The sequence below is a fragment of the Alternaria conjuncta genome (assembly GCF_024043145.1).
Source record: "Alternaria conjuncta strain BMP 0040 chromosome Unknown scaffold_5, whole genome shotgun sequence".
In the NCBI taxonomy this organism is placed as follows: domain Eukaryota; kingdom Fungi; phylum Ascomycota; class Dothideomycetes; order Pleosporales; family Pleosporaceae; genus Alternaria; species Alternaria conjuncta.
In genome coordinates this window covers 952,196-978,873 of record NW_026250094.1, presented here as the reverse complement: position 1 = coordinate 978,873, position 26,678 = coordinate 952,196, and the positions used below count along the sequence as shown (strand labels likewise).

At 52.1% G+C, this 26,678-nt stretch overlaps 9 protein-coding genes across 9 annotated transcripts; 4 read left to right on the top strand and 5 right to left on the bottom strand.

Moving 5' to 3' along the window:
* Positions 1-290: 290 nt before the first annotated feature.
* Positions 291-1,244, bottom strand: J4E85_003981 (uncharacterized protein; the record flags this gene model as incomplete). The annotated part of the gene is made up of 2 exons (XM_051468244.1): positions 291-948; positions 1,018-1,244. 2 exons carry the CDS (start codon positions 1,242-1,244, stop codon positions 291-293), a joined length of 885 nt encoding a protein of 294 aa, XP_051327836.1.
* A 314-nt stretch (positions 1,245-1,558) lies between these two features.
* J4E85_003980 (uncharacterized protein) lies at positions 1,559-3,218 on the bottom strand (the record flags this gene model as incomplete). The annotated part of the gene is made up of 3 exons (XM_051468243.1): positions 1,559-1,962; positions 2,096-2,703; positions 2,758-3,218. 3 exons carry the CDS (start codon positions 3,216-3,218, stop codon positions 1,559-1,561), a joined length of 1,473 nt encoding a protein of 490 aa, XP_051327835.1.
* Positions 3,219-3,966: 748 nt separating this feature from the next.
* Positions 3,967-5,041, bottom strand: J4E85_003979 (uncharacterized protein; the record flags this gene model as incomplete). Its single annotated transcript, XM_051468242.1, has 3 exons — positions 3,967-4,287; positions 4,338-4,767; positions 4,818-5,041. 3 exons carry the CDS (start codon positions 5,039-5,041, stop codon positions 3,967-3,969), a joined length of 975 nt encoding a protein of 324 aa, XP_051327834.1.
* A 1,069-nt stretch (positions 5,042-6,110) lies between these two features.
* Positions 6,111-8,129, top strand: J4E85_003978 (uncharacterized protein; the record flags this gene model as incomplete). The annotated part of the gene is made up of 3 exons (XM_051468241.1): positions 6,111-6,945; positions 6,993-7,598; positions 7,657-8,129. The coding sequence occupies 3 exons, from the start codon at positions 6,111-6,113 to the stop codon at positions 8,127-8,129; spliced, it is 1,914 nt and encodes a 637-aa protein (XP_051327833.1).
* Positions 8,130-8,199: 70 nt separating this feature from the next.
* J4E85_003977 (uncharacterized protein) lies at positions 8,200-9,186 on the bottom strand (the record flags this gene model as incomplete). Its single annotated transcript, XM_051468240.1, has 1 exon — positions 8,200-9,186. The coding sequence occupies one exon, from the start codon at positions 9,184-9,186 to the stop codon at positions 8,200-8,202; it is 987 nt and encodes a 328-aa protein (XP_051327832.1).
* Positions 9,187-9,703: 517 nt separating this feature from the next.
* On the top strand, positions 9,704-11,512 carry J4E85_003976 (uncharacterized protein; the record flags this gene model as incomplete). Its single annotated transcript, XM_051468239.1, has 3 exons — positions 9,704-9,740; positions 9,803-10,510; positions 10,575-11,512. The coding sequence occupies 3 exons, from the start codon at positions 9,704-9,706 to the stop codon at positions 11,510-11,512; spliced, it is 1,683 nt and encodes a 560-aa protein (XP_051327831.1).
* Positions 11,513-13,359: 1,847 nt separating this feature from the next.
* J4E85_003975 (uncharacterized protein) lies at positions 13,360-14,898 on the top strand (the record flags this gene model as incomplete). The annotated part of the gene is made up of 1 exon (XM_051468238.1): positions 13,360-14,898. One exon carries the CDS (start codon positions 13,360-13,362, stop codon positions 14,896-14,898), a length of 1,539 nt encoding a protein of 512 aa, XP_051327830.1.
* A 3,401-nt stretch (positions 14,899-18,299) lies between these two features.
* Positions 18,300-19,319, bottom strand: J4E85_003974 (uncharacterized protein; the record flags this gene model as incomplete). The annotated part of the gene is made up of 1 exon (XM_051468237.1): positions 18,300-19,319. The coding sequence occupies one exon, from the start codon at positions 19,317-19,319 to the stop codon at positions 18,300-18,302; it is 1,020 nt and encodes a 339-aa protein (XP_051327829.1).
* Positions 19,320-21,707: 2,388 nt separating this feature from the next.
* J4E85_003973 (uncharacterized protein) lies at positions 21,708-25,402 on the top strand (the record flags this gene model as incomplete). Its single annotated transcript, XM_051468236.1, has 2 exons — positions 21,708-24,575; positions 24,629-25,402. 2 exons carry the CDS (start codon positions 21,708-21,710, stop codon positions 25,400-25,402), a joined length of 3,642 nt encoding a protein of 1,213 aa, XP_051327828.1.
* Positions 25,403-26,678: the final 1,276 nt, after the last annotated feature.

Below are 26,678 nucleotides of genomic sequence, written 5' to 3'. Positions count from 1 at the left end.
AGTACATACTCTGCCATCTCGGCGGATCGTGGTGGTGGACAGAGGATACGGTAGATGAGGTAATGAACTACCTTGCTTCTTGGAGTAGTGCAGGGTTGGAGATGGGTACGAAAATCGAGTTTGAGGGCGCAGGGGAAGTGAAGTTTACGGTGGTGAAGTGATGATACTCTGAGGATAGACGAGCATTCTGCTGATGTGCACCTGGAATATCATACAAGAACCGTCTTGAAATGAGACGAAGATGTGACCCATTGCGCACTCTTGAAATAAGACTGAAGAGCATGTAGCTGTCAATACACTGGTACTGTCCATTCTTCGAGCAACACATCGACGATATCTCGGTCCACCGAAATCGAAATGTTTCCAGTCTCTGTCATTTGCTCATCGTCCTCTAGCTTTGACATGATGTCAGCAGTGTTCTTGGAAAACTGCTCATTCTCTTCCTTTGCCAAACGTCGCCTTTTTCTCGGTGAACGCTGATCGGCGTCCTGCTCCGTTCCATCGTCAGTCGAGAAGCGTAGGGCCGCTGGAGGTGGCCAAGAGAGACCTGTTCTAACGTCGGAAGGGCTGCGCGAACGCTTTTGGTCGCCCACTCTCCCTACATTGGGTTTGAGACTTTTGGCTCTAGAGAGGTAAGACTCCTCGGCCTCGGGCTCTACGTATCCTGATGATGTATCGTATTCCCCCCCATCCGGCGCAGACGTGGAGATGTTCGGGTCGTAAATCTTTCCACCTCCATCGTGAATAACGGGCGGGTTCTTGTGTGATTTGCTGCTTGACGAGCTACCAGAGGTTGTGTACAGGCTCGATGAGGGTGGGACAGGAACGCCTAGCTGTTGGCCAGTGTTCTCAAATACGGTAGGAAGCCCTTGAGCGTGCTCGGCAATGTTGATGCCGCGACAGGTTTTCTCTGAAAGATACTCTTTCTCAACGTTCCGCGTTATGCAGCTGCCACACGGATAATTATAATCGCACTGCGGCCAATCAGTACGATATGCGGAGGTGATGTGGGTTTACTTTACCTTGAGTTTGAGGCTGTGACAGTTGTTGCATGGTTGGACCGCATTCCTCTTTTGCTGTTCCGTGAATGCGCGTCCAGGGGTTGGTGCACGTTTCTCCTCCTTTGTGTTTGCTCTTTTGCGAACGCCTGGCCAACCGTAGACTTGTAAAGTTGATTGCGGATCTTGCCTCTCACTCTTCTCAGACTGCATAGGTATACTCTCTGTCATCGAATTATCCGCCATCAATTGGTTGTTACCATATTGTCCCTGTTCAGAGGGTGGATTGCTTTTCCTTTTCCGACAATACAAGAACATCAACTGATATTGATAGTCTCGCAGGACAGTGGTAGGACTTGGCGGTTGTGGTAAGAGTGTCGAATCTGCGGTCAACATGGGAGACTGGGTATGCAGCGAGCTTTCGACACCGCTTTGTGACGACTGAGATATCGCAGGAATCACAGGTCTGCTGTAAATAGGCATAGAGGGACTAGAAGTAGAGACTGGTGATAGCATGGGCCTGTTGAGCATGGGCATAGCAGGACTAGGCGGGCTTTGAATCATTCCTGACATTGGCTGCATTGCAGCTTGCGAATGAGCTTGTTGGTGCTGCCAATGAGCTTGATGGCGCTGCGCTTGAGCTTGTTGGTGCTGCGCTTGAGCTTTTTGGTGCTGTGCTTGAGCCTGTTGTTGAGCCATGGATTGCGCTTGAGCCTGTTGTTGAGCCATGGGTTGCGCTTGAGCCTGTTGTTGAACCATGGATTGCGCCTGCCTCTGAAACTGCGCCCACGTCTGCGATAATGCTTCAGGAGTCTGCTGAACAAGTGCTGACTGTCCTTGACCAAGACTAGGTCGTTGTTGCTGACCAGACAGATCCAACGGAAAGTCTGAGGCTGCACTTCCACTCGGCGCTGGAGGATAATGGGGCGTTTGCGCATCAAATGATGGGATCGTTTCCAGAGATCTATGTGACACAAGAGGCGGGTGCTGTGAGCTCTGCGCCGACGATATGGCATCGAGATTGGGTGTCTGCTGAGGCACTGCACCCTGCCCTTGGCTGAAATAGAAATCATCCAATGGAAAATGCGTGCTCTCACCCGGGACGTGAAGAAAGCTATCAAAGTCAAAATTCTCCAGACTGCCCGAGTTATCGTTCATATCGAAATCGATGAATGGAGCAACCTTTCCAAAGTCGGCAGCTGACGGAAGCTTGATACCTGATTCAAATTTGCGACAAAAGCGTTGATACATTTTGTGCACGTGTCGCTTTCGATGTTTCTTCTTGTCGACATCGAAGCTCTTCTGTAGCATTGTGATGCGCTTTAAGAGTTTCTTCACATGGTCCGCTGCTTTTGCCAGCTCTTCGGTCGAGATCTGCTCTTCATTGTCATCGCCTGACATCGTTGCGTCGCTGTCAGAAGTGTCCGAATCATTTGTGGTCGAGAGTTCGATGGTAATGGTGTTTGGCTGAAGCTTTGGGACTTTCTCTAGCGGAGGCAGCTCCATAACCGGAGCGTTGGCCATAAGCTCCAAAGTTGGGACACGAGAGGCGACGCTTGATCCTCGAAGGGTTTCTTCGTCATTGATTGCGATATGACAGAATCTGTTTTCGAGAGCTTGCAGGCTTTTGAGTGAGTCCTGCTGTCGCTGGTGCAATTCGCGGATCTTCTCACGCTCTTCATCCAAGACACCTTTTTCCATTTTTCTGTGGCTTTTGTCAGCTGCATTTTATGCATGGTAGTGTATTAACTCGGCTTACCCTCGCGCCTGACCTTGGGCTAATTGCAAGACATGCAACAAAAGCACAAGGCTGTTCTTCAAACTCTCAAGTCTCCTTCGGTTCAATTCGACCCGCTGTTCCTTCATCGGCCAGGCCAGCTTACCCATCACGCTCAAGCTTTTCTTTCCATCCTTTGCAGTCTTTCTCCTCTTCTCTACTATCTCTGACACTTCGTCGAAGACGCTTTGGCACTTTTTGATGATGTTGTTAGCGTCCTGGATAGCCTTCTTCGACACGATGGATCCGGCCTCTTCGGACTCAAACACCCTGCCTACGCTTTCGAGCGCATTTGATGTGAGCTCTACATCATCGGCAATGTCCTTGACGTCTTGGTCTGCCCGCGCGGCTGAGTTCGTGAAGTTGTACAACGCGACGCTGAGCTTGGCACCAGCCCCCGCGATCTGGATGATGCTAGCTGCGAGGCCTATGACTTCGGCCATCGTAGGATACTTGCTGCGTGCGCATTACTTGTCCTTTCCAAAGTGTCGCATTGCAATGGTGCTAGGATTGAGCGCGAAGATAAGGGCGGATTGAATGGGAAAGCAGCCTTCTTGCGAAGGCTGAGTGCCTGCATGACCCGCTGCGGCTGAGGCGCAGCCGCATGCTGTGAACACCTTGCCATGGGAATTAGAGCAAATGAGGATGCCGTCGCACATGCGATGCTGTACAGCGCTGTGAGCAATGCAGGCAAAGATATGCGACAATTGTTTCGCGTACAGACATGATATGTGTCCTACGTAGTGCTTGGGTCCTGTGCAGGTGCATGTGGCCCTCAGGTGTGCCTGCCTGTTTCGATTCCTCAGTTCCGCGCCTCCGCATCGAATCACTATCTCACACCGGTCGACTGAAGAAAAAGACGAACTCCTCTTCATTTCCACAAATTATACCTTGACAATGACACGTGCACCAAAGAATGAATGGGCAAGCAGCTCTCTTCGGTTTTATCGCGGCTGAGCTTCGCACAATAATACACCGGCTGCAGGATGAACAAGCAGAAGAGTTGGGAGACCATACAGTGCAGGAATTATGAAAGAGTAAGGTCAGTCTGGCGCATCATGCAGAATGTGAATGGTATAAACATCATGTTCTGAAGCTAGGCTCTGGGTATATAGCGAAACAGCGTGGTAATGCAAGAAAAAACGTAGGAATGGCGTGTGACTTCATCGAGCGCCCTCAGCTACCCTCCACCTACTTGACATGTACAAGTTCGGGTGTCTGCTGGTAGTAATCCTGTTGCCCATTGCCATAGCCGTACGTGACCTGCTGCTGCGTAACGGGCGCATAAGTTTGTTCGGTCTTCTCGATCGTCTGGTTCCAGGAGACGTGTTTGGCGATGCCCAGCAGCGTTATAAAAGCCAAACATTTGACTAAGCCCATGATGTAAGACAAGGCCAGCGATGCGCCAAGAGAAGGTGTTACGGGCCAGTAGATACTGGATGAGTAGATTACCCCCAATGATGCGTTCACCAATAGGGTAACATAGAGGGCGGTAACCCAGCCGAAGAGGTCCTGGGGCTGTTAGCAATTGTACCAGTAGATAGTAGCTGCCATGGACTTACACCTCCGGGTAAGCGTCTTGATCTCAATGCCGAAACGTTTGACAGAGACATAGCCGCCGAAATAATAACAACGATCATCCATACGATGTCGTAGGCAAGATCGAGACCATTTGAAACTAGTAACGCAAAGTCCCAGTTGGAGTCCAAGGAGTTGTCCGCCAATGCGACGTAGGCAAACATGCTGACGTCTGCTAGGATGACAGCAAACGCAACGCCAATAGTAATCAGAAGTACGGTCTTGGAACCAGATGACATGTTCCCAAATTGCTTGTGCAGCATGGAGTTCAGGACGTAGACAAACACGAACAGCAGCGCAGCATTGGCCAAACCGCTCATGATGGCGGAGGCAACGTTGATATTCCAATAATCAATGTAGTTGATGTTGTCGCACTGTGACATGACTTGGCTTACGAGACCTAAAATACGCGTGCTGGAGCATGTTAGCACTTGTAAAGCCTGCGAAATGCACTTTGTCCTTACATTACTTGGAGGAATAGGGCTACAACGAAAGGTACACCAATCAACTTCTTTCCGGCACCGCTCTTCTTGCGGATAAAGAACGTTGATATGAAAATTCCCGTGTACAGAACCAGGAACAGCACCACAAATGCAAGCGCGGCTTGACTGTACGGTGTATTGAAGGCGTCGGGGCATGAAGCATTGCTATATCCGGTGCCGCCGCCGCCGCTGCGTCTGGGTGCCATGGCGAAAGGGTGTTGGTGCTGATCAAGTCCCTAAGTTGGATTTCCGAAGTCAATGTGAGGTGAGTTGGCGTTCGACTGACGGTAAGACGCGAGACACGGTTCGCGGCGACCTCAAGAGTATTTCAGCAATAACAACTGCATGCTGCATTGGTGCTCCGCCTTCTCACAGCCTGCAGCCTTCCCGTTTTTCCCGTTTTTGGGATTAAGTCAGGGGCAACTGAAGCGTCGCTAAGCCTCTCAAAGCGTTTGTCGGGCGCCTTACTGTGCCAGAAGGATGGAAGCGAGAGTGCGCGAGATCCTGTGGACGCCTTAGAGCCGGGGTGTCAAAGCCCCAGCGCGTAGACATAGTGTCTGGCAAACCCCGAGCGCAGTGCATTTGAAAAGAAAAGTATACTGGCTTCGGTTTCTCGTAGGAAGTCATGTCCGCAGTATGTTGAAATGAGACGGGGAGGCTGGTTGCGGGTTACGTCGGGATCAACGCTGTTGCCGACTCTAACCAAAAAAAAGACAGGGCTGTGCCTCAAATAGCAGTGGTCTGCGGGTAGTCCGGCTCTGCAAGCGGCTCAAGAGAGTGTCGCGTCGCAAAGTGGAACGCACGGCATGACAGGACGGCCGCCCAAAGGTGCCCAGGTGATCGCCCGGGCAATTTAGCCTTGCGAGTGGCTGGAGCTTCACGTGACGTGGCTAGTGCAGCTACGGATCAGTTTCCGCGATGCAGGGCGCGGCATTACATCATGTTCGTCGCCTCGACCTAAAGCCAATTCCCTGCGCGTCTCATTCACGCGCATCTGTTCTTTCAGAGGATAGGCGGTCAGCTGCTCTGATTTATCTTATCACAGCTCGGCCGTCGTCTTACATCTCGCCGTGAGCTCGTAACATCCACCTGTTCCGATGATTCCGTTACAAGGGACCCACGCCACAACTCTCTCTACCAGCCACGGACATCCGGTATATATCCTCAGACTGCCGCGTATCCATCTCCAAACCGCAAACTATTGAAGACGACACAGAAAGGAAGCCGCAGAGTCAAAAATCCTAATTTACACCGTTGGTGCCCAAGAAGTCAGCAATGGCACACGTATTGCAGGGACTGTCGACGCGACCCGCGCTCGGTAGTCACGACACGTGGACAGCCAACGCAGCATCGGAAACACTGGATGTGGACGGCGCAACAACTTTGAGTCCCCAAAACGATGAGCAGGCAGCAGACTCGCGAAGTAGAAGTACGACAGCGATACCGTCCGATGACAGTGGTTCAGAAACGCAGGTGGTCGAGAAACCCGGAGGCCGTAGGAAGAGCATCCAGGTCGTTTTAGAGCAATCGGGAAAGAAGGGCGAGTACACATTCACTGCTAAAGATCCTGTCTTCCAAGAGGTTCTTCAGTCAGGTCTGCGGCGAGAGGCTGAGAAACTCAATGGAAAGGCGAAGGGGAAACCCCGCGATCTTGTCTTCACACAACAGTTCACCACGTTCGACCGCCAAAACGCGTCCGCTGCGCACTCCCCGTTCCATGGATTCTTCACACTCTTCTGGATCGCGATGGCTTTGCTACTCGCGCGAATAGCAGCAGGCAACTACAGGACGAAAGGCTCCGTATTTGGGGATGCAGAGATTCTGCACTTGATGATCGACAAAGACTTGTTCGTCATGTTGACGACCGATGTCGCAATGTGTGTAGCCACCAGCTTTGGCTTCTTCCTGCACAAGGCCATTGTCAACGACTATCTGACTTGGAACGGTTCAGGCTGGCTCATACAGTCTTTGTGGCAGACTTTCTTCACTTGCACCATCATCTGGGTTACTTTCTGGCGAGACTGGCCTTGGACTCATACAGTCTTCATCGTTCTCCACGTCTTCGTGTTGCTGATGAAGCAGCATGCTTACTCCTTCTACAACGGCTATTGTATGTGATCCGCACTGAAACAAGAGACCTGAGCTGACTATCAATAGTATCGCGAGTATATCGACGACGCAATCTGCTCCGTGAGAAACTACGTCAACTCGATGATATCAAAGCGCATGAGGGCCCGACCCAAACAGATCCCCCGACTGAGGCGCTAACTGCTTCCGGTCTTGAGAAATCTGACCAAGGCCAGTTGACGCGTCGGGGAAGCATTGGGCCAAAGTACTCTACCAATTTATCAAAGGAAGAGTCTGAGATTGCATCTATCGGCAAAGCTATTGAAACCGGGAACCCGCTGGATTCGGAACAGATTGAAGCCTTTCGACGCGTGCTCAACACCGAGATTACGATTCTTGATGAAGAGCTTCGTGGAAAGTGCACTACCACTGATAACGTCTACCCGAACAACTTAACGTTCTACAACTTTGTAGAGTGGGCGTGCCTTCCCACACTCGTCTACGATCTAGAGTACCCCAGGCAGGAACGCATCAACTGGTGGTATGTAGCGGAAAAGTCAGCGGCCACCCTGGGAGTCATCTGGATTATGATCATCATCTCGCAAGCATACATCTACCCAGTAGTCGTAGAGACTATGCGACACAAAGAGGCTGGCATGTCGCTCGATGAGCGATGGAAAGAGTTTCCATGGGTTGGTAAGTGCTACATCACTATGAGACCGTTGAATAAACCGCTAATCGTCTCCCTTTATAGTATCCGATATGCTCTTCCCCCTTCTCCTCGAACAGCTTCTCAGCTGGTACGTCATATGGGAATGTCTCCTCAACGTATTGGCAGAAGTCACGCGTTTTGCCGACCGTGGTTTCTACGGCGCGTGGTGGAACTCTGTATCCTTCGATCAATACGCTCGCGACTGGAACCGACCGGTCCACAACTTCCTGCTTCGACATGTCTATCACTCCTCGATCTCATTCTTCCATCTATCAAAGATGCAGGCAACTTTCTTCACTTTCTTGCTTAGCGCTATTGTGCATGAGGTTCTCATGTTCTGCTTGTTTAAGAAGGTCAGGGGATATCTGTTTACATTCCAGTTGACGCAGCTGCCGCTGGCAGCGTTCAGCAAGACGAAGTTTATGAAGGGGAGAGACACGTTGGGGAACATTGTGTTTTGGTTTGGTCTCTTCATTGGACCTAGTGTCATCACCAGCTTGTACCTTATCGTTTAGATGTACTAATACGTCGTCGAATCTCAGCTCTCTTTCAAACAATACATTGGTTGCTTAGTCTTGGTTGCATTCAATCCTCTGAGGCTTGTGCGCCTTTGCTTCTCTCTTCCTTTAACACTTCCAACACTCTTCGCGTCAACCTATCGCGCTCACCAACATCCACAGTACCGTACGCATCCTGCGATTGCTTGAAAATGTTCTCTTCCCATCCCTCTCCAACATTTGGCTTCCCCGCATCCTGCCAACTATCTTGCACCGTACCCCCAATATTCTTAAAGAAGCCTTCTAACCCCGCCGGTCCACCACCAGCATGATAGCTCTTGAAAGGTCCGGCCACTGCCCACCGCGGCCCCATACTGCTCTCTACGATGCTATCCAATTCCTCCACGGAAACAACCCCCTCGGCTACAAGATGGATAGCTTCGCGCAACAACGCAAATGCCAGCCTATTCGCCACGAAGCCATTCGTCTCTTTCTTAATATGTATCGGTACTCTCCCACGACCCGTCCAAAAATCCTGCGTCCGTTTGATGACTTCCTCCGAGGTATCCGGCGACGGCACTAGTTCCAGCAACGGCATGATGTGCGGCGGGTTATACGGATGCACGACCAACAACCTCGACTTATCCTGCATATCTTGCGCCTGCTGCGAGGCTGGGATACCAGATGTGCTGCTCCAAAAAAGCGAGTGCTCTGGTGCATGTTTCTCCACGTTCGCCCATAGCTCTTTCTTAAAGGCGAGATTCTCCGGACCGGATTCTTGGATGATGTGCGCGTCTTCTACAGCTGATTCGAGGGATTTGGCGATGCGAATGTTGGAGATAGCAGCAGCAGCAGGTTCTTCTGCGAAGAATTTTGGTAGGTTTTCTTCGACGTATTGGTCGACATCTGGTCGAGTATCGTAGATGGTGAGTTGGGAAGGGCCGAGAAGGTGGGATAGGTGGAAGGCGGCGAAGGATAGGCCAATAGTTCCGGTGCCGATGAGGGTGATTCTGAGGTCTTTGTTGCTTTCTACTTTCAAGACGGGGTCTTGTTGCAAATCTCCTGCGTCGGACATGTCGGTTGTGGAGATGGTAGATCGGTTCGGCTAGTGGTGATGAGAGGCTTGGAAGTCGCGGTTGCTGTCTGGGTATGGGCCTCCTTATATCGGGATTCTGTTTACTAATGATTTTGAAGTCCCACTCAAACCTCGTAACAAGATGATCTGGTGTGTGGCAAGCGGCTCTTACACCCTGGCTCGGATGTTACCCGAAATAACGTCAGAAGGAGCGCCGATCTTAACCGCTTCCGGATGACAGGGTAGCTGCTCAACCCCGCCTTGTACCTTATCCCCGCTCCACGATCGACTCGAGCAGTGCGAATCCGATGGAGATGAGCGCGCCGAGGAAGAATGGTGGCAGTCGCCTATTAGAAGGCATGGAGGCGGCCCATCTGATGGTCACTCGCTTCTTGACCCGTCACCTTCTGTACTGCGCTTTTCAGTACGATTATACAGCGCTGGTTTCCTCGCATCAGTTCATCCGGTTATAAGTCGCGTGTCGTTTGCTATCCATTGCTGAGTCAATTGCGTTAAGATGGTGATCTTCAAGTCCAGGCAACCGCCCATCGATCGTAAGTTGTCAAAAGTCGAATCTACCATGCCAATGCATTGTCATTGATGCTGACCGTTGTAGTACCAACCGAATTGACGGACTGGGACTGGCTCTTCGACTCCGCCTACTCGCCCATCAACAAATACCCACCGAACGAACTAGCTGGGTTCCAAAACGCGATCACGAAGGAGCGTGTAAACTGGGCTGATGTGAAGAAATACTCCACCTATATATCCACTGCGCTCGTCAAGAAGTATGGCCTCAAAGAAGGCGAGACAGTGGCGCTGTTCAGTCAAAATACTGTCTGGTACCCGGTAGCGATGTTTGCTGGACTCCGCGTAGGAGCGAAGATCAGCGGGGCCAGTCCGGCATACAACGTTGAAGAGATGACATTCGCGCTGAAGACCGCGGACGCAAAGTTCTTGATGACTACACCCGGTAGTATGGAGATCGCAGCCGCGAGCGCAAAGGCTGCAGGACTACCGCAATCCAACGTGTTCTTACTGGAGGGCGAGTTACCTGGATACACCACCGTTCAGGATCTAATTCGTATGGGAGAGTCGTATGGCGACTCCGGGCAGACCTCCGCATTCAAGCTACCTCCCGGCAAGAAGAACAAAGACGTCTGCGGTTTTCTATCTTTCTCCTCTGGAACGACCGGATTGCCAAAGGCTGTGATGATCAGTCACCAGAACGTCATAGCGCAATGTCTTCAGGTACAGCAGATCACTCCTGAAACCCAGAAAAAGATCATGGCCGTACTTCCTCTGTTCCACATCACTGGTCTAGGTAAGTTCTGACTGTACGAATTGCATGTGAGACATATACTGACTTTGTACCTCTACCTCTACAGTCCATCAGATGCATCTGCCAGTCCTGCTCAATGCCGAGGTTGTCATGCTTCCGCAGTTTACTATGGAAAAGATGTTGGATGTTATCGTTGAATACAAGCTTAGTGAGCTTCTTCTGGTACCACCGATTCTCATCCGACTCGTGCGCGACCCGTTGGTTGACAAGTACGACCTCAGCCATGTTACGCGCTTTTCGTCGGGTGCTGCTCCACTTTCGGAAGAGATTATACAACAGCTTCAAAAGAAGTTTCCCAACACCGGTTTTAAGCAAGGATATGGGATGACGGAGTCTTGTTCATGCATCACTGCGCACCCGCCTTCGAAGTTCTCATACAAGTACGCTCACTCTGGTGGTGCGATCGTAGCTTCGACTGAAGTCAAGATCATCAAAGATGATGGTACGGAAGGTGATGTTGGGCAAGATGGCGAAGTTCTCGCCCGCGGACCGCAAGTCGTTATGGGCTATCTCAACAACGAGAAAGCTACTCGCGACACTTTCGATGCCGATGGCTTCCTCCATACCGGCGATCGCGGTGCGATCGACGAGGAGGGCATGATCCACATCTCCGATCGTATCAAGGAACTCATCAAAGTAAAGGGCATCGGTGTAGCACCGGCTGAACTCGAAGACCTACTCTTAGGCCACCCGAAGGTCGAAGATGTCGCAGTGATGAGCGTGAAGGATGATTACTCTGGTGAGCTGCCGAAGGCGTACGTCGTACTGAAGCCTGGAACGGAAGAGAGCACAGCGATCGGGAAAGACATCATCGAGTATGTCAAGGAGAAGAAGGTCAGGTACAAGTGGGTCAAGGAAGTGGAGTTCATCAATGAGATTCCGAAGAGTCCTTCTGGCAAGATTCTTAGGAGAGTGCTCAGGGACAAGGAGAAGAGTGGGAAGTTTGGGCTTGTTATCAAGGATGAGGCTCGGGCGAGGCTGTGAGCCTTGCATTCTAAACAGCCTTAGAGCACTACAATGAGAGACACCGGTCTGCTATGGGTATGCTTAGCCCTAGTGTGATGCGTATTTGATCACATCCCCTGATTTATGTGGAGGCCTTACTGGCTTCTACTGAACTATCACCTTCTACTCTTGCTGGTACTAATCCCAGCAAAACGCAGCCCTCAGCCCCGCACGGACCATACCTAGGTATGCCTACCTATACATACATTTACACCTCAGCCTTGTCCGAGTTTCACAACCGTATCTTATCGACCATTTCGACCAAACAACCAAAATCAGAGTTTCCAACTTTGAATTGTACCCTGGAAGTCGTTCCTATACCCCCAAAGACATGAGTTTTGGGGTCTCGACAGGTGACGTTGTTCCGCTCCTTCTCCTGTTGTCGCGCGTCAATTATCACACTGTATCGAGTGTTTTCTTCTTCGCCCGAAACTATGGTCTATCCGGTTGGATGATTTGCATATTTGGAAGTCGCGAGGTATGGAGGATCCAGGTCCAGATATTGGGCAGCACCATAGACTCCGAAGCTTTGGACTTCAGGCGATCAGCTCAGGATGACAGCAATATTATCGCTGTCGCTGTAAGCCTGTAAAAGTCGAGAAGAGTGAATTGATTTGCTGAAGCAACAACAGGGTACAATTCTCGCTCAAATAGCGATTACAGCACTCTCCTTGGACAACCTGAGTAGCGCACATTGGATTGCAAGGGCTTTCTTCACCTTCAGCCTCGTTTCATCCATCATGGCTGTATACTACGCAACAAGCCAATATCGCATTTTAGGGCGGTGCTTAGGAGCCGACCAAGTGAAGAGATGGATTCAAGGCTCCAGATCAGTTCATTACCATGACATCCTGCCCGGATCTCACCCACGTCTGCCTTCTGCCGCTGCAGTGCTGAGCATGTCAGCCCCAAACATGCTTTTATCCTCCTCTCTGAACGCTTTCCTCATAGGATTGGGTGTGTACCTTGGATATGTCTGGACGCGAAACCTCGATGAGCCAGCTGGTGTGGTAGGTAGCCGTGCTGTTTTCATCACATACATCGTCGGATTGGTCGTTTGCTATTTCGTATATGCTTCATCACGAGCTGTTATCGCAGACCAAAGCTACGTTAGCGAACGCGAATGGGTTCGAAAATATATCGGCACGGATATTAGCCTTTCAAGGCTGCAAACACCTGCGGATGCGATTGGAGCCGTCTCAACACAAACACCCCCGGAACAGGATGAGGAGAGAGCAACACCGCCGCACGTCACCCCCGAGTCCTTGAACAGACATACGCGACGCAGAAGCAAGACGCACGACGAAGATACTCGGAAAGAGCTGTTGGCGCTGTTTCAAGAAGCCGCAGATATGCGTAAAGCATCCGCAAAGGTCGACGAGCACTTAGCTCGGCTTCTGGAAAGACTTGGAGAGGAAACTGTAGGATGATTTGTCTGTCCGTGTGGAGTAGCTGCTCAACTACGGAAGAGGAAGGGTCTGGTAAATGATGAAGTGCAGAGGCGACCTTGTTTACACGTTTTTTTTCCACACATACAGAAAGAATTGCGCATGTGTATCGATCTGCTTGAAGGCGAGTATGGTTTTCAATGTAGCCCGTACCACGAAAGGCATGGATGACAAATGACGTGTGAGGGCGTGGTGGGGTCGGCGTTTGTGCCCCTCCGACAGGGTCTTGGATCAGAAAAGTTACTCGAAGAAGGTGCAATTTTACATTTCTAAGCAACACACTGCGCCCCGTCATATAACTTCGCGCAAATAGCAGTGCGCGCTTTCTTGTACCCATCTCTCTCATATACACAAGAAGCAAATCAAAAAGCCAACAACATGGCCATCACGAACCCGACGCCCAACCAACCCCAGCATGACGAGGACGACATCGACGTACATGATGTGGACAACACCCTAGACGCCGAGGAGGCGGAAGAGATTGTGGAGGACGATGGCGACGTGCCCATGGACTCAGACGACGAGGGTGACGAGGGCCGCCAAGAGATGGAGATGGAGATCAACCTCCAAAACGACTCGGTCGCGCATTTTGACGAGCACAAGGACAGCATCTTCTGCATAGCGCAACACCCCGTACACCACGAGATCATCGCGACAGGCGGCGGCGACGATGTCGGCTACATCATCGACGCGTCTTCAGCGGCAGCGGCGCAACCGAGCAGCGACGGACAGCCCACCGAGCGCGAGGGCCTGAAGAGCATCTTCACACTAGACGGACACAAGGACTCGGTCAACGCCATCACATTCACCCAGCCAAAGGGACAATTCGTCGCGACAGCTGGCTTGGACGGAAAACTGCGCGTCTGGCAGGGCGTGCCCGACGGCAAGAAGTGGAAGTTCCTGGCAGAGGCACAGGAGGTCGAGGAGATCAACTGGGTTATCCCCAACCCGTCGCCCGACCACCCCAACGTCCTCGCGCTCGGCGCCAACGATGGTTCAGTGTGGGTATATCAGATCAGCACAGAGAAGAACAACGAGCTACAGGTCCTACAAGCATACTACCTCCACACCGAGACCTGCACTGCCGGCACATGGTCGCCCGACGGCTCGCTCCTTGCTACCATCTCCGAAGACTCGAGTCTATACGTGTGGGATGTATTCGGCGATGCCGCATCCCAAGGTCTCACCGCGACTACCGATTCACAAGCCGTAGTAGGTCTGACAGGCCTGGACGAGCGCTTCCGCGTTGAGGGCGGACTATACTCAGTCGGCATTCCGCCCTCGGGCGCTTTCGTCGCAGTCGGTGGCCCCGAAGGCCAAATTCGCATCGTCGGACTCCCCCGTCTTTCTCTCGCTGCGCCCGCGCAAGCATCTACATCATCGAGCGGCGGAGGCGCAAAGAACAAAGCTGGAGGAGGCAAGCAGGCTGGCGCCAAAGGCGGTGCTTCGTCAGCTGGTCAAGCCGGACAGATCTTGGCAAGTCTGCAAGCCGGAAGCGACAACGTCGAGTGCATGAGCTTCTCCTCCGCACCACTCACCCTCATGGCTGCCGGCAACGTCGACGGCTCCATCACCCTCTTCGATACCGCACACCGCTTCGCCGTCCGAAGGCGGATAGAAGACGCACACGCCGACGACGAGTCACCACAAGCTGTTGTCAAGCTGGACTTCGTTGCCAAGGAAGGCCCCGGAGGTTGGCTGTTGACCAGTGTGGGATACGACGGTGTTTTGAAGCGATGGGATGCACGAGGTGGAACGGCTGCAGCTGGCAAGGGCCTTGTAGGCGAGTGGAAGGGACACCGGGGAGGTGGTGAAGGAGGAGGTATCATGGCCTTTGTACAAGGAGATGGCGAGACAGTCGTCACGGCCGGTGACGACCACGTCGCGCTAGTTTTCAAGACACCTCTGACCCAGTAGATTTTATAGATGACCATAAACTAACGATATCGTACGGACGACGTCTCGCTCACATTTTCCCTTCCCCGTGGACGCCAGCGTCGCCTTCTACTACACTCAACCTCACCACACGAGTCAAACAAGTAGCGCAGTATCCCCTGGATACCCTAGCCATGACGGATATTCTCAGAGACACGTCTGTATCGCACCGGGCAAAGGTTCCACTGCCTTCAACACTTTGCCAACAAGTTGCTCCATCTGGACATTTTGCTTTACGCACCATTGCTTTTCTCTGGTAGGAGCTACTCGATACCGGACTGCTGGCGTGGTCTAGATGCTCCAAACGCTACTGTATATGCGGTGCAAAATTTATGTGTGTGTGTGTGTGTGTGGATGTGCGCAAAGACAGGGAGAAGTCAGATGGAGTCAGCCTACATACTTCGAAGCATGAGCCTAGACTTCTGTATAGCCAGCATGTGGACCAGATGTGAGAGTGGCAAGAAACCCTTTTGTGTCTGATGCATGCGTTGGCGATGATTCACAGATTCAAGTGTATAGGGAAGTCAAGAACTGCCTGTATAGACACAGTGGTACCTTCCAAGACTGTCAGCATCACAACGCTTGCGCAAGAAATGCAATTTACTTTGTCCATGCGGGTTGACGTGAAAGCACACGATGTACAGTAGATCTACCAGTTACAATCAGAGCAGAACTTGTTCAGAGAAATTAGATGGTACGGGTACAGCACCCGCACCGCGTAGTGTCTTGACCCTATTGACTACGGCCCAAGATCCCGCCTCGAATCGTTTCAACGTTCCCTTCCAGAACAAGTAACCACGTACCGACCGTTTCGCCACCACGCAGCCCGTTGGCGCTTTCCCCAGAGAACTGTGAGATTGGCATTCAACGGTGAAAGTCGCCTCCCCTTCCTTGCTTGGAGGCAGAGAAGGATCTGGTGTTGTGTGGGGTCCCTTCAGCCTTATGACGTTATGTATCCCCACTCGGTGCGTCGGTGCTCATCTACATCTGCTATCTACCGAGATACTTCCATGCGAGATTCCTGTTGCGGAGGCGCATATACGTAAGAAGGACCGAATTGAGATTTCTTGCCTGCGCTGCATGCCTCGTGGGATAGTGGACAAGTGCGAAGATTTTATTCACCCATCCCTTCCAGGCACCAGAGCAGCACATGACTACGATGGTGTACTTTGGTTGTTGAGTTGAGATTTTTCTGAGTTCCCATGGTTGAGAAACACTGAAGCCCAAGGCTTACTTCGGACACGTGATGGGATAGTGGAGGCCCTGGACGGTCTGTCCGAGGTCGCGCCGGAAAAGTGCTCCCTGACCAATGGGAGATGGGTTGCCTTTTGTAGACGATCGACGGACTTCGCGTACACATGTAAAGTGACAGACATGCTTACTGAAGTATGACAAGGGGCAGTCAATGCAAGGTCGTCACTGTCGAGCAGAGAATTGCGTTGTCGTCGTGCGGGGTCACGGAGACGTCAAGTAATGGCTTCGCAATGAGGCTTACGACACAGGCTCATACTCCCTGCCTCCCAAGAAATGATCGAAGGAGGAATCTACTTCGATTCGCTTATCTGCAGTATCCTGTCCCGTCCCATTACTTCACAATCCCTCACGTATACTAGCCAAGCGAGGCGTCTTCACGGCAAAATCTTCCGTCAGTCTACTACTCCCTTTATTGGCCAAGACTCGGATCCCTGCTGTGAGCGGGAAGCAGCAATGCAACTTAGGCGTGCACCCCGTGGAAAGGAATATCGATACGCTAAGAAGTGGCTTAAATTATTAAAACACGCTGCACAACGCAACAAGAAGCCTTAAATTTTATTAAGAAGCCCCGCCTTAGAATTTTATATAGAGTAAGTTCTCTCTATATTTTTATAATGTTTTAAAAGGCTATTATTGTAATGTTGCAAGGTTGTAAGCCTTAAGTAAGTGTTCGATTTTTCCCTTCCACGGGGTGCGTGGTAAAATCGGCTGATATGACGCAATAACGGGACCCCGTCGTCAGCTGGAGACGACGGTGTCAAGGGTGAAAGATGCGGAATTCTGAGTACGCTAACCGGGGGGAGAGAGAATGGAGGAACCCGGATCTTCACCTCGCATGAACAGGGTGTCGTATGCTACGCGATAGGCAAACTCGTCCGTAGCTAATGAAGGTACAGAAAACTTGTGAAGCTCGCGAAGCAAGAATGTTGGAGCTTCTTCATGCCGCTCATAATATGCATAATCATTCCTGCTATGTAAAATTACGTAGGCAATTTCCGGGAATGCTACTGCGGATACGCGAACGAAGGCATGCAGACTTGCCTATCTCTGCACACACCTGTCCTATCCCACTCAGGTGCTCTGCTCCGAACGACATCTGCAGCAGTGGGTCTTATTCCCTGGCGAGTATGGCACACGGCTCATGGCTCAGCACATCATAGCATCCCAGGTGTGGTAAACCATCAAAACTCTACGCGAGCTGAAGATCTGGCGTGCTCGGCTTCGAACGTCACTGATGGGGCCAGAGTAGCGAGTGGGCCCACCGCGTACCTGCAATGGGCAGCTGGAAGCGCATCGTTGCTATGCTAGCTGCTTGTATGTCTGTTTCTGGATAGTCCTACGGCGGGGAAGACGGCGCCGTTGAGAAGGACCGAATTGTCATTTGGTAGGCTATTCGTATCAATCGTGATGGCCGGCAGAGACGCTATGTTGGCATGCGAACTGTTGAATTTCGCGGGTGTTAAACAGTTGTCCTATACCTCGGGACCAAGATAGCTTCAATCCAAGCAATCTTTCCGTGAGCCAATGAGAGTATCGCATGCTGTGTGATACCCGTCTGGGGCTGACTTGACGTGTGACAGGATGTGGAGATTGCTAGACAAAAGTTGGTAAGCGAGACGCGATCCCAACGACAGTCCGTGGAGTAGCAGGGTCCGCGTTAGCGGAACCTGGATCGATTGAGCTGAACGGAATGAGAGTACGGTGGATCACTGGGGACAGGTCATTGTGTTGCTGGATATACTCATTCATATCGAAATGACTACCTGACTACCTGAGGAAGATATGCAGTAATCGCCTTTCCATTTTTATACTTTGTAGAATCTATGCAGTACACTCGTACGCGATGGGACACCAATCCCATCAACCGCTCAAACGCCATGTCGTCGGGATCGTGGCCACTGAAGCAGGCAATATCAGGCAAGCTGGTCATTGTAGCAATGTAGAAAAAGAAAAGAAGCTTTTGGTTGCTCAGAGAAAGGCAAAGCCCAGGGGTATCGTGAAATCGTTGGAAGAAGTGAGGAACAGTGACAAGCCAGCAGCCCACATTGCATATCAAAGATCAAGGCAGAGCGATGTCAAATGCATCAATACTGGAAAGCCTCGGTAGCGAGAATGTGCAAGTTGGCTTCCTAAGCCTCCAAGTCGTCCATGTCTTCGTCGGTAAAGTCCTTGAGGAGCTCGAGCCCATGGAAATCGTCGACATCGACGGAGCTCATGGAAACCATGCTCTGCTGTCGTGCGTGTTGGTTGGAGAATCCAGGGCTCTGCATATTGGAGTTCTGCATATGGGGGCTCTGGTTGCTGTGGCTATGTCGTGGTGTTGCGTGGTGGCCAGGCATACCAGGTGCAGGGGCGTCCATGCCGAGAAGGCCGCCGGCGCACCGCGCTAGATACTCGTCGACAGCCCAGAAGCCGCAGCCAGCGTGGCGTAAAACTTCGTTCTTCAGGTCGAGGACTTCTTCGCGTAAAAGCGCAACATTCTCCTTAAGCATCTTGTTCTTTGCAGAGAATTCGCGAGCGCGTCCCTCGAGGCTGCCGATGTACTCCTTCTTGCGCTGCCTGCACTTGTGGGCAGCTACACGGTTCTTCTCGAGGTGCGTCTGGCGAGCGGACGATACTTGGAAAGGGTAACCGTCTGCAGTGTAGGCCTCGACCATCTGTGGCTGCGACTTGGGCCTGCCCCGCTTGCGCTTCGGCGGCTGAGGGTTGCCGTCGGCGTTATCCTGTTGTTGCACAACGGGGACGCTAGGCAGAGAAGCGGCAACCGCGTCTTGATTGGCCGAGTCCTGGCGGCTGGTGCGTCGTCGTTTTGCAGGCGGCATCTGAGGAGAGGCTTCCTGCTTGGGCCAAAAGACAGTCTCGTTGCGGAGTTGCTCGACAGGAATGGACGTCTCGCGCTCGTTCCGAGCGTCCCGAGGGGCGTGTGCTGGTGAGGGCTCCTCAGGCGGGGTGACTTGGCCGTAGCGCTCCATGGTGGCATGTGTAAGCAGCGAGGGTGGAATGGAGAAGGCTTGCTGGGGAGGCATTGAGGTGGGATTGCTGAAGGCGTTTGCCCACTTGTCCTGCTGGGAGGGGCCATTGAGGCTGTTCATGGCTGTGAAAGCGTCGCCAGCCCACTCAAACTGTGGTTGCTGTTGGATTGCTGTCATGGTGGACGACGTTGTTTGTTGTTGGTGTGGTGGGGGCACGGAAGGAATGGTGCGCAGGCCTGAGGCGGGCGGTTCCTTATATGGGCAGGAGGGTCCGGCAGAGTTTATGTGATGAAGGCAAGAAGCAGCGGGCCAGGGCAGTTGTGAGGGAAGAAGATCGCCTGGCATGGGATTTCAAACAATGGGGGCTTTGGCAGCATGCGGAATTGAGGAAAGCGATTCAAACGAGCAGGGGCAGGCGTGGGGACCGTGCGATTGGTGGGTTCTGCTGTGCGTTACGTAGTGCGCCTTCCCGATCGACGATGAAGAGGCAATCGCTACCTAGCCCGCGCCCAGCTCGAGAATCTCGGCCTCTAGCGCCTGTTATGCTCGATCGCGATGGCCTGCCGCGCCCGTCCGAATTTGCGTCTCTACAGCATGCGCTTTTGCAGTTCCGCCATGACCAAAACGGGACAGTCCACTGGCCTAGCCATCCCAGTTTTCTCAGCCCAAGCTACTGACCAGGTACCTAGCTCGTCACAATGGTAGACAGCTTTCGCCGCCTTGGATTACGCTGCCAGCTGCTGCGAACCTCGTTTGCGCTACTCCGAGCGGTCTCCGCCATGCGAGAGTGGAGCGAGGCCTATGACGTTGTAACGGCTCGCTCCGCGGAACACGTCCGGGCTGAGAGCTGGGCCAACCGTCACGCTATAGCTCCACATGGGACCGTTCATGGCAATCACCTGGAACCATGATCCCACCCAATCACCGACGGCTCTGCATCCTGCTCCATCACATCTACATTCGACGATAGCTGTCTCCGAGTACGAGTACTGCTTGTACATCTGCCGTTGCTCATCTGTTCCAAGGTGCAGTCGTCACCATTGTCGCCTCCAACGCAAATGCTCCCGCAACGGTGCTAGTGTGTACTAGGGCACAGCGGTAGACAGCTGGAACCAGCCCAGACCGTAGCGCACGATAACGGCAGGCCACGATGCTCCACAACCCATGTATTCTGTCGATCACAAAGTGTAAGCCTGTTGGCCCAGACGAGTTTCGCCGCCCGGTCCTACAGACAGGGTTGCAGAGTGGCGCATCGAAAAGTTGGCTGCCCAACATGGGAAAATTGCGAAATCCCATCTTTTTGCTTTGAAATCCGATCAGACCCCGCCCCAACCTTGCACACCTTGCATCATCGCGCCTTAGCTCCATGTGCCAATCACAATCAAATTCCGCTTCCTTCACTATCCTCTCATTTTCACTCGTTGGCATGCATCTCGACGCCGCTTGCTCACAGTGAGCTCACGTCTTTGCCTAGATCTCTTCGCTGAACAGCACCGCAACCTATAGGAGGGACATCTTGATCAATTCAGGCCCTCCACGATGATAGCCAAAATGCGTAATCCCATTCGTTGCGGTGGGTAGCTCTACATGACACACCTCAGCATCGCTGTAAACTCGAAAATCGAGGCTTCTGTACCAAACCGATAGTCGAATTAGACGATTACTCAAATCGTTACTCACGCAATGCCCAACAAAAAGCCAAGGTGGCCATCACCGTCACAAGCTGCAATGTGCGCTATTTGCTGGGACCTCTCATGCCTCTGTCACCTTGTGACTCCCCACGATACCTTTGCACAACGTGGGCGCTTGGTCCGACGTGCTTGACACACCTAATGGTATTTTGATAACGTGTTACACCCTACAAACAGCTTTCGTTAGTGTTCATCATCACGTGGCGGTCTCGAGAACTTCGAACTTCATATGCCATGTATATCACTGTTAAGCTCGCACTATTACTAGCGACAGCGACTCTTTTGAACGAGATTGCGAGCCAAGGATTCCATGTTCACGATGTAACCACCGCATTTACCCGCGTCGTTGGCTATGTGCAGTCTATTCGAAAGGTGCATGTCTTTTGGAAAATGAAACCATCAATCCGATGCTCAGCGAGAGGTGACACCTGAGGCACTGTGGTGCCAATCGAAAAAAGGCAATGAAGCTGCTCGAATAGACATCGGGAGTGTCCAACACGTTCCACGCTGTGCATTCAGCGTCGGGAGGATGTCTTGATTCATCCTACCCTGTCCTCCTTTCGCATCCACGTTCAGGGGAGCGAATTCATGATAGAGTAGGTAGCTAATACGCAGCATTTGTCGACGGCAGATTTCCACCATTGCGTCACGTGGCTGCTCGTTGATGCAATTGGGTTAGCGTATCTTGGCGGGAAAGCGCGACGCGCATCGCGTCGTCGGCGCAACAGTAGGAAAACACGCTCGCTCACGACCACAACCACGACCCCGCTATGTCCTGAAAAGCGCCATTACGATCGCATACACGTCCAACGCGCGACCGCACACATCACTCAGTCCGACCACTCGCGCATCGCGATTGCGCTCAACCGCCGCCATGGGGTACATCAAGCAGATCACGATTCAGGGTTTCAAGAGCTACAAGGAGCAGATGCAAATCGAGCCCTTCTCGCCCAATTGCAATGTCGTCGTTGGCCGTAATGGATCGGGAAAGAGTAACTTCTTCGCCGCCGTGCGCTTTGTGCTAGGCGACGATTACCACAACTTGGGTCGTGAAGAGCGTCAGGCGCTGCTGCACGAAGGATCCGGCTCAGCAGTCATGTCAGCATATGTCGAGGTATGCTTCGACAACACCGAAGACCGCTTCCAGACTGGCAAACCCGAGTTCTTTCTCCGCCGTACCATCGGCGCAAAGAAGGACGAGTATTCAGTCAACCGCAAGAACGCTACCAAATCCGAAGTCATGCAGATCCTCGAATCCGCTGGCTTCTCGCGATCGAACCCCTACTACATCGTCCCGCAAGGTCGTGTCACGGCGCTCACCAACATGAAAGACTCTGAGCGCTTGAAGCTGCTGAAAGAGATCTCCGGCTCCAACGTCTACGAAGAGCGACGCGCCAACAGTCTCAAGCTTCTGTCCGAGACCGAAAACAAATGCGGAGCTGTCGATAGTGTAATCGACTCCATCAACGGGCGTCTAAACGAACTCGAGGGCGAGAAGGAGGAATTGGAAGCGTGGAGCCGGAATGACAAGGAGCGCCGGTCGTTGATGTACATTTTGAAGTCCCGGGAGGAGGCTGACCTAGAAGCCTTGATTGAGAAGATCGACCATATGGAGAACCAGGGTCGTGAGATGAAGGAGGCCGACGAGGCAGCATTCGTACAGACCGAAGCCGACATCGCGCAGATCGACACGGATATCAACAGGCGAAGAGGCGACTTAGACATTCTGCGGGAAGATCGCGTGCAGTCTGAACAAGAACGCAAGTCAGCGACACTGGAGAAGGCCAAGATCGAGCTCGAGCTCAAATCGTTGCAGGATAACCAGTCGGCAGCCCAACGAACGAAGAAGTCGCGGGATACACAAACGAAGTCACTCCAACAACAGATACGCGCACGAGAGACCGAACTCAAGAAGCTGATACCCCAATACAACGCAAAGAAAGAAGAGGAAGAAGCCGTCAGATCACAATTGCTAGAAGCTGAAGGCCAACAGAAGCGTCTCGAGGAAAAGCAGGGTCGGACAGCTTTCTTTACAACCAAACGACAACGAGACGATGCATTGCGCGCTCAAATCGAAGAGTGCAATGCTGACCTTAGCCGCCGCAAGGCTGTTCTCATGCAGACTAATGAAGAGATTACTCAACTGGAGAGCGACGTTGAGCGTCTTGAAACCGAGATCGCTGAACTACGATCAACCATTGAAAGCGAAGGAGACGCTAGTGTCAACCTTTCAGCCAAAGTCGAGCAAGCAAAGGATGCCTACAAAGCTGTACACGACGAGCAGACGAACCTCTACCGAGAAGACAACAGGGTCAATACTCAACTAACAAACGCGCAAGCCGAGCTTCGGAAAGCAGAAAGCACGTTCTCTCGACTGCTTGATCATGGCACTAGTCGTGGTCTGGAGTCTCTTCGTAGATACCAAAAAGAGGGGGGGCTAGAGGGGGTGCATGGTACCATTGCAGACCTACTCGATGTCAACAACGACTACAGAGCCGTGACCGAAGCAGCAGCTGAGGGTGCGCTCTTTAACGTTGTCGTGGATAACGATGAAGTCTCCAGTAAGCTGATTGATCGGCTCATCAAAGACAAGGGCGGGCGTATTACTTTCATTCCCCTCAATCGCATCCGGGCTCATGACATGAACCTTCCTGCGACCGGGGACATGCAGCCACTTTTGCCAAAGTTGAGGTACGACGAAAGATTCGAGGATGCTTTCAGACACGTGTTCGGCAAGATCGTTGTCTGCCCTGACTTGACTGCGTGCAAGAAGAACGCAAAGCAATACAACGTTCGTGCGTACACTCTTGACGGAGATAACGCTTCGCGCAAGGGTCAATACCGAGGAGGTTACCACGACCCGTCCAAGTCAAAGATTCGGGCTTACCAAACATTGGCCGAGATCCGCACACAATACGATGAGCTGCAGCAGCGGAAGCGAGATATTGCCACCGAACTTGAGCAAAAGCGTCAACAGCTCACTGCAGCACTCAGTGAGGTTCGACGGCGGGAATACGAGAAGGACAAGGGCGAAAACAGCTATGCGCCTATGCGGGAAGAAGTACGAATGAAGCAAAGGACCCTTCGAGACACACAGGACAGCCTTGCGAGAAAGAGGATGACCGCTTCAGCACTTCAGTCAACAATCAATCAGCTCGGCGCGCAACAGAGTGACTGGGAGGCTGAGATTGCTTCCAAGTTTGAGAAAGCACTGTCCAATGACGAGGAGCAAATGTTGATCACACTTCGAAGCACTGTACAAGACTTGAAGCGACAATTCGCACGAGCCAAGGAAGAGCGCGCCATGCTAGAATCCCAAAAGGACGAGGCTGAGCTCGATCTCACAGAAAATCTGCAGCCAGAGCTGGATAACATCCTGTCACAACAGGGCGGCGCAGGCGGGTCTACGGGCCAGTCGACGCGTTTACGAGAATGTGAACGAGCTCTAGATGCTGTCAATCAAACCATCGCGGACCTCGACCAACAGATCCAAGAAACCGACGCCCAGATTGAAGACATCCGGGCCCAGTTGAGCGAGCTGGAGAACTCAAGAAACGAAAAGGAAGCTAGCAATAGGCAATTGGCAAAGGCTATGGCTAGGCAAGAGCAGGCCATGTCCAAGAAGGACTCCGATCGTAGTCGTTACACAGACCGACTAGCGGAAGTCAAGCGGGATATCCGTGATCTGGGTACCCTTCCTGAAGATGTCAATCGGAAATACACTCGATGGGACACCACAAAGGTAAGCTCCACGTTCGCCTCTTCAAACCTGCACACAGCTGACATTATCACAAGGTTACCAAAGAACTCACCAAGGCCAACCAAGCCCTCAAGAGCTTCGCCCACGTCAACAAGAAAGCATTCGAACATTACGAGAACTTTACGCGTCAGCGACGTACCCTCACCGAACGCCGCGCCGAACTGGACACATCACGCAAATCCATCGAGAATCTCATCGATGTGCTAGACCAGCGCAAAGATGAGGCTATCGCGCGTACCTTCAAGCAAGTCGCCGCAGCTTTCGGCGAAGTTTTCCAGCAACTCGTTCCCATCGGCCGCGGTCGCCTCATCATCAACCGCAAATCCGACCGCGACGCACGTGGGGACATCTCCGATGACGACGATATGGAAGAACAAGAGACCCAAGGGAAGAAGAGTAAGGTCGAAGAGTACACAGGTGTGAGCATCGCTGTATCCTTCAACAGCAAGCACGACGAGCAGCAAAAGATCGGTCAGCTCTCTGGAGGTCAGAAGTCGCTCTGCGCGCTCGCCCTGATCTTTGCTATCCAAAAGTGCGATCCCGCGCCGTTCTACCTCTTTGACGAAATCGATGCCAATCTCGACGCGCAGTATCGAACTGCTGTTGCGCAGATGCTGGAGCGGTTGAGTGGTCATGGTGGAAAGAACGCGGATGGAGGTGGTCAGTTTATCTGCACGACTTTCAGGCCTGAGATGGTACACGTGGCGGATCGATGCTATGGTGTTACCTACACGAACAAGACGAGTAGCATCGATGTTGTTGATAGAGAAGCGGCGCTTGAGTTTGTCGAAGGTATGCAGAAGGCTTAATATGGGTATCAGCACAAGCATTATGCAAGTCGATGAAGGAAGTGTACTATGGAACTGTATGAGTCTTTTACGCAAGAGGAGGGTGCGCTTGTTTTGTGTCAATTCACGATTTTCATGTGTGCGATTATGGCGACTGGACTGGGAACGTGTTCGTAGGACTAGTCAGCTATGATTCTTCTGTCTTTATTTCCTGAAGTCCGTAACTCTACTCCAATCTGTGTTTTGTGCAGTGTAATGTACCGCGAGTTTGCCAGTCTGGTTGAAAAGGCGCTTTTACTACATCTTGACCTTGGACAAAGCAGCAAGAAGAAAGCTTGATTCTCAACCTTTTGGGTATTGGTAGAGAGCTATAGTAGATTTGAACGACTCCTTGATGATACCCACTTGCTCTCATATACTCATTTCAACGATTGATACGAGGGCTGGGGCAGCTTCTCTGGTAGCAGCAACGTGATCGACTTGTCAAAATGGGGCGTACGGCACCTGCCCACTGGATGCACAATGGAAACAAAACATCATTATGGATGTAAGCTGCTGTCTACAAGCCTCTATCGTAGCCTGTGAAGTTCGCCTGACAACCAGCGCGCAGCCTTGGCACTGGAGTTTGAGTCAAGAAAAGCAAATCCGACTGGAAGTCTGCTCAAATCAATTTCCCCCCGGTTTTGTTCTCTTCCTGACCATAATCCGAGGCGAAGGTGAGCCAACTGCCGTACGCTCGAACAGATTACAGCCAAACAGCGACGTGCTCGCTCTTCCTTCCGATGTTGTGTCTCTACACACGGCGACGGTACCCGATCTATTGATTATCAAAGCCGTATCGTCTCTTCTAGACCCTGCCTCCTGCCTCGCATATTGCAAATCATGCCATATACTGGCATTGATCGGTGTCGCAAATAGGCAAGTTCGAGCAAAGTGTGGGTTTCGTGCTGGAAGAGTTCGTCTCGAGATCGGGGTCTTCGCTGTACATCGTTGCATGTACACAGCTGAGGGGCTTGGCCTATGCGCTTCGAAAAGAGGAATTCGTGTCGAGAATCGGGGTTTACTAAGGGGATCGCGAGAGGGGTATCCACGAGCTAGCCGTATTTAGCGCTGACGGGTTTATTCCGGCAGTTCGGGTAGCGGCTTGGTGCTTTTGTCCGACGACAACACATCTCTCGCATCGTGATCACTGGTACTTGTGGCTGAATAGCTGCATCTAGGTATTGATTAACGCCGAATTTTGCCACTGTTCGCGCGTCCGGTCACGCTCGTAGACGTGGTTTCGACGTATCGTCTC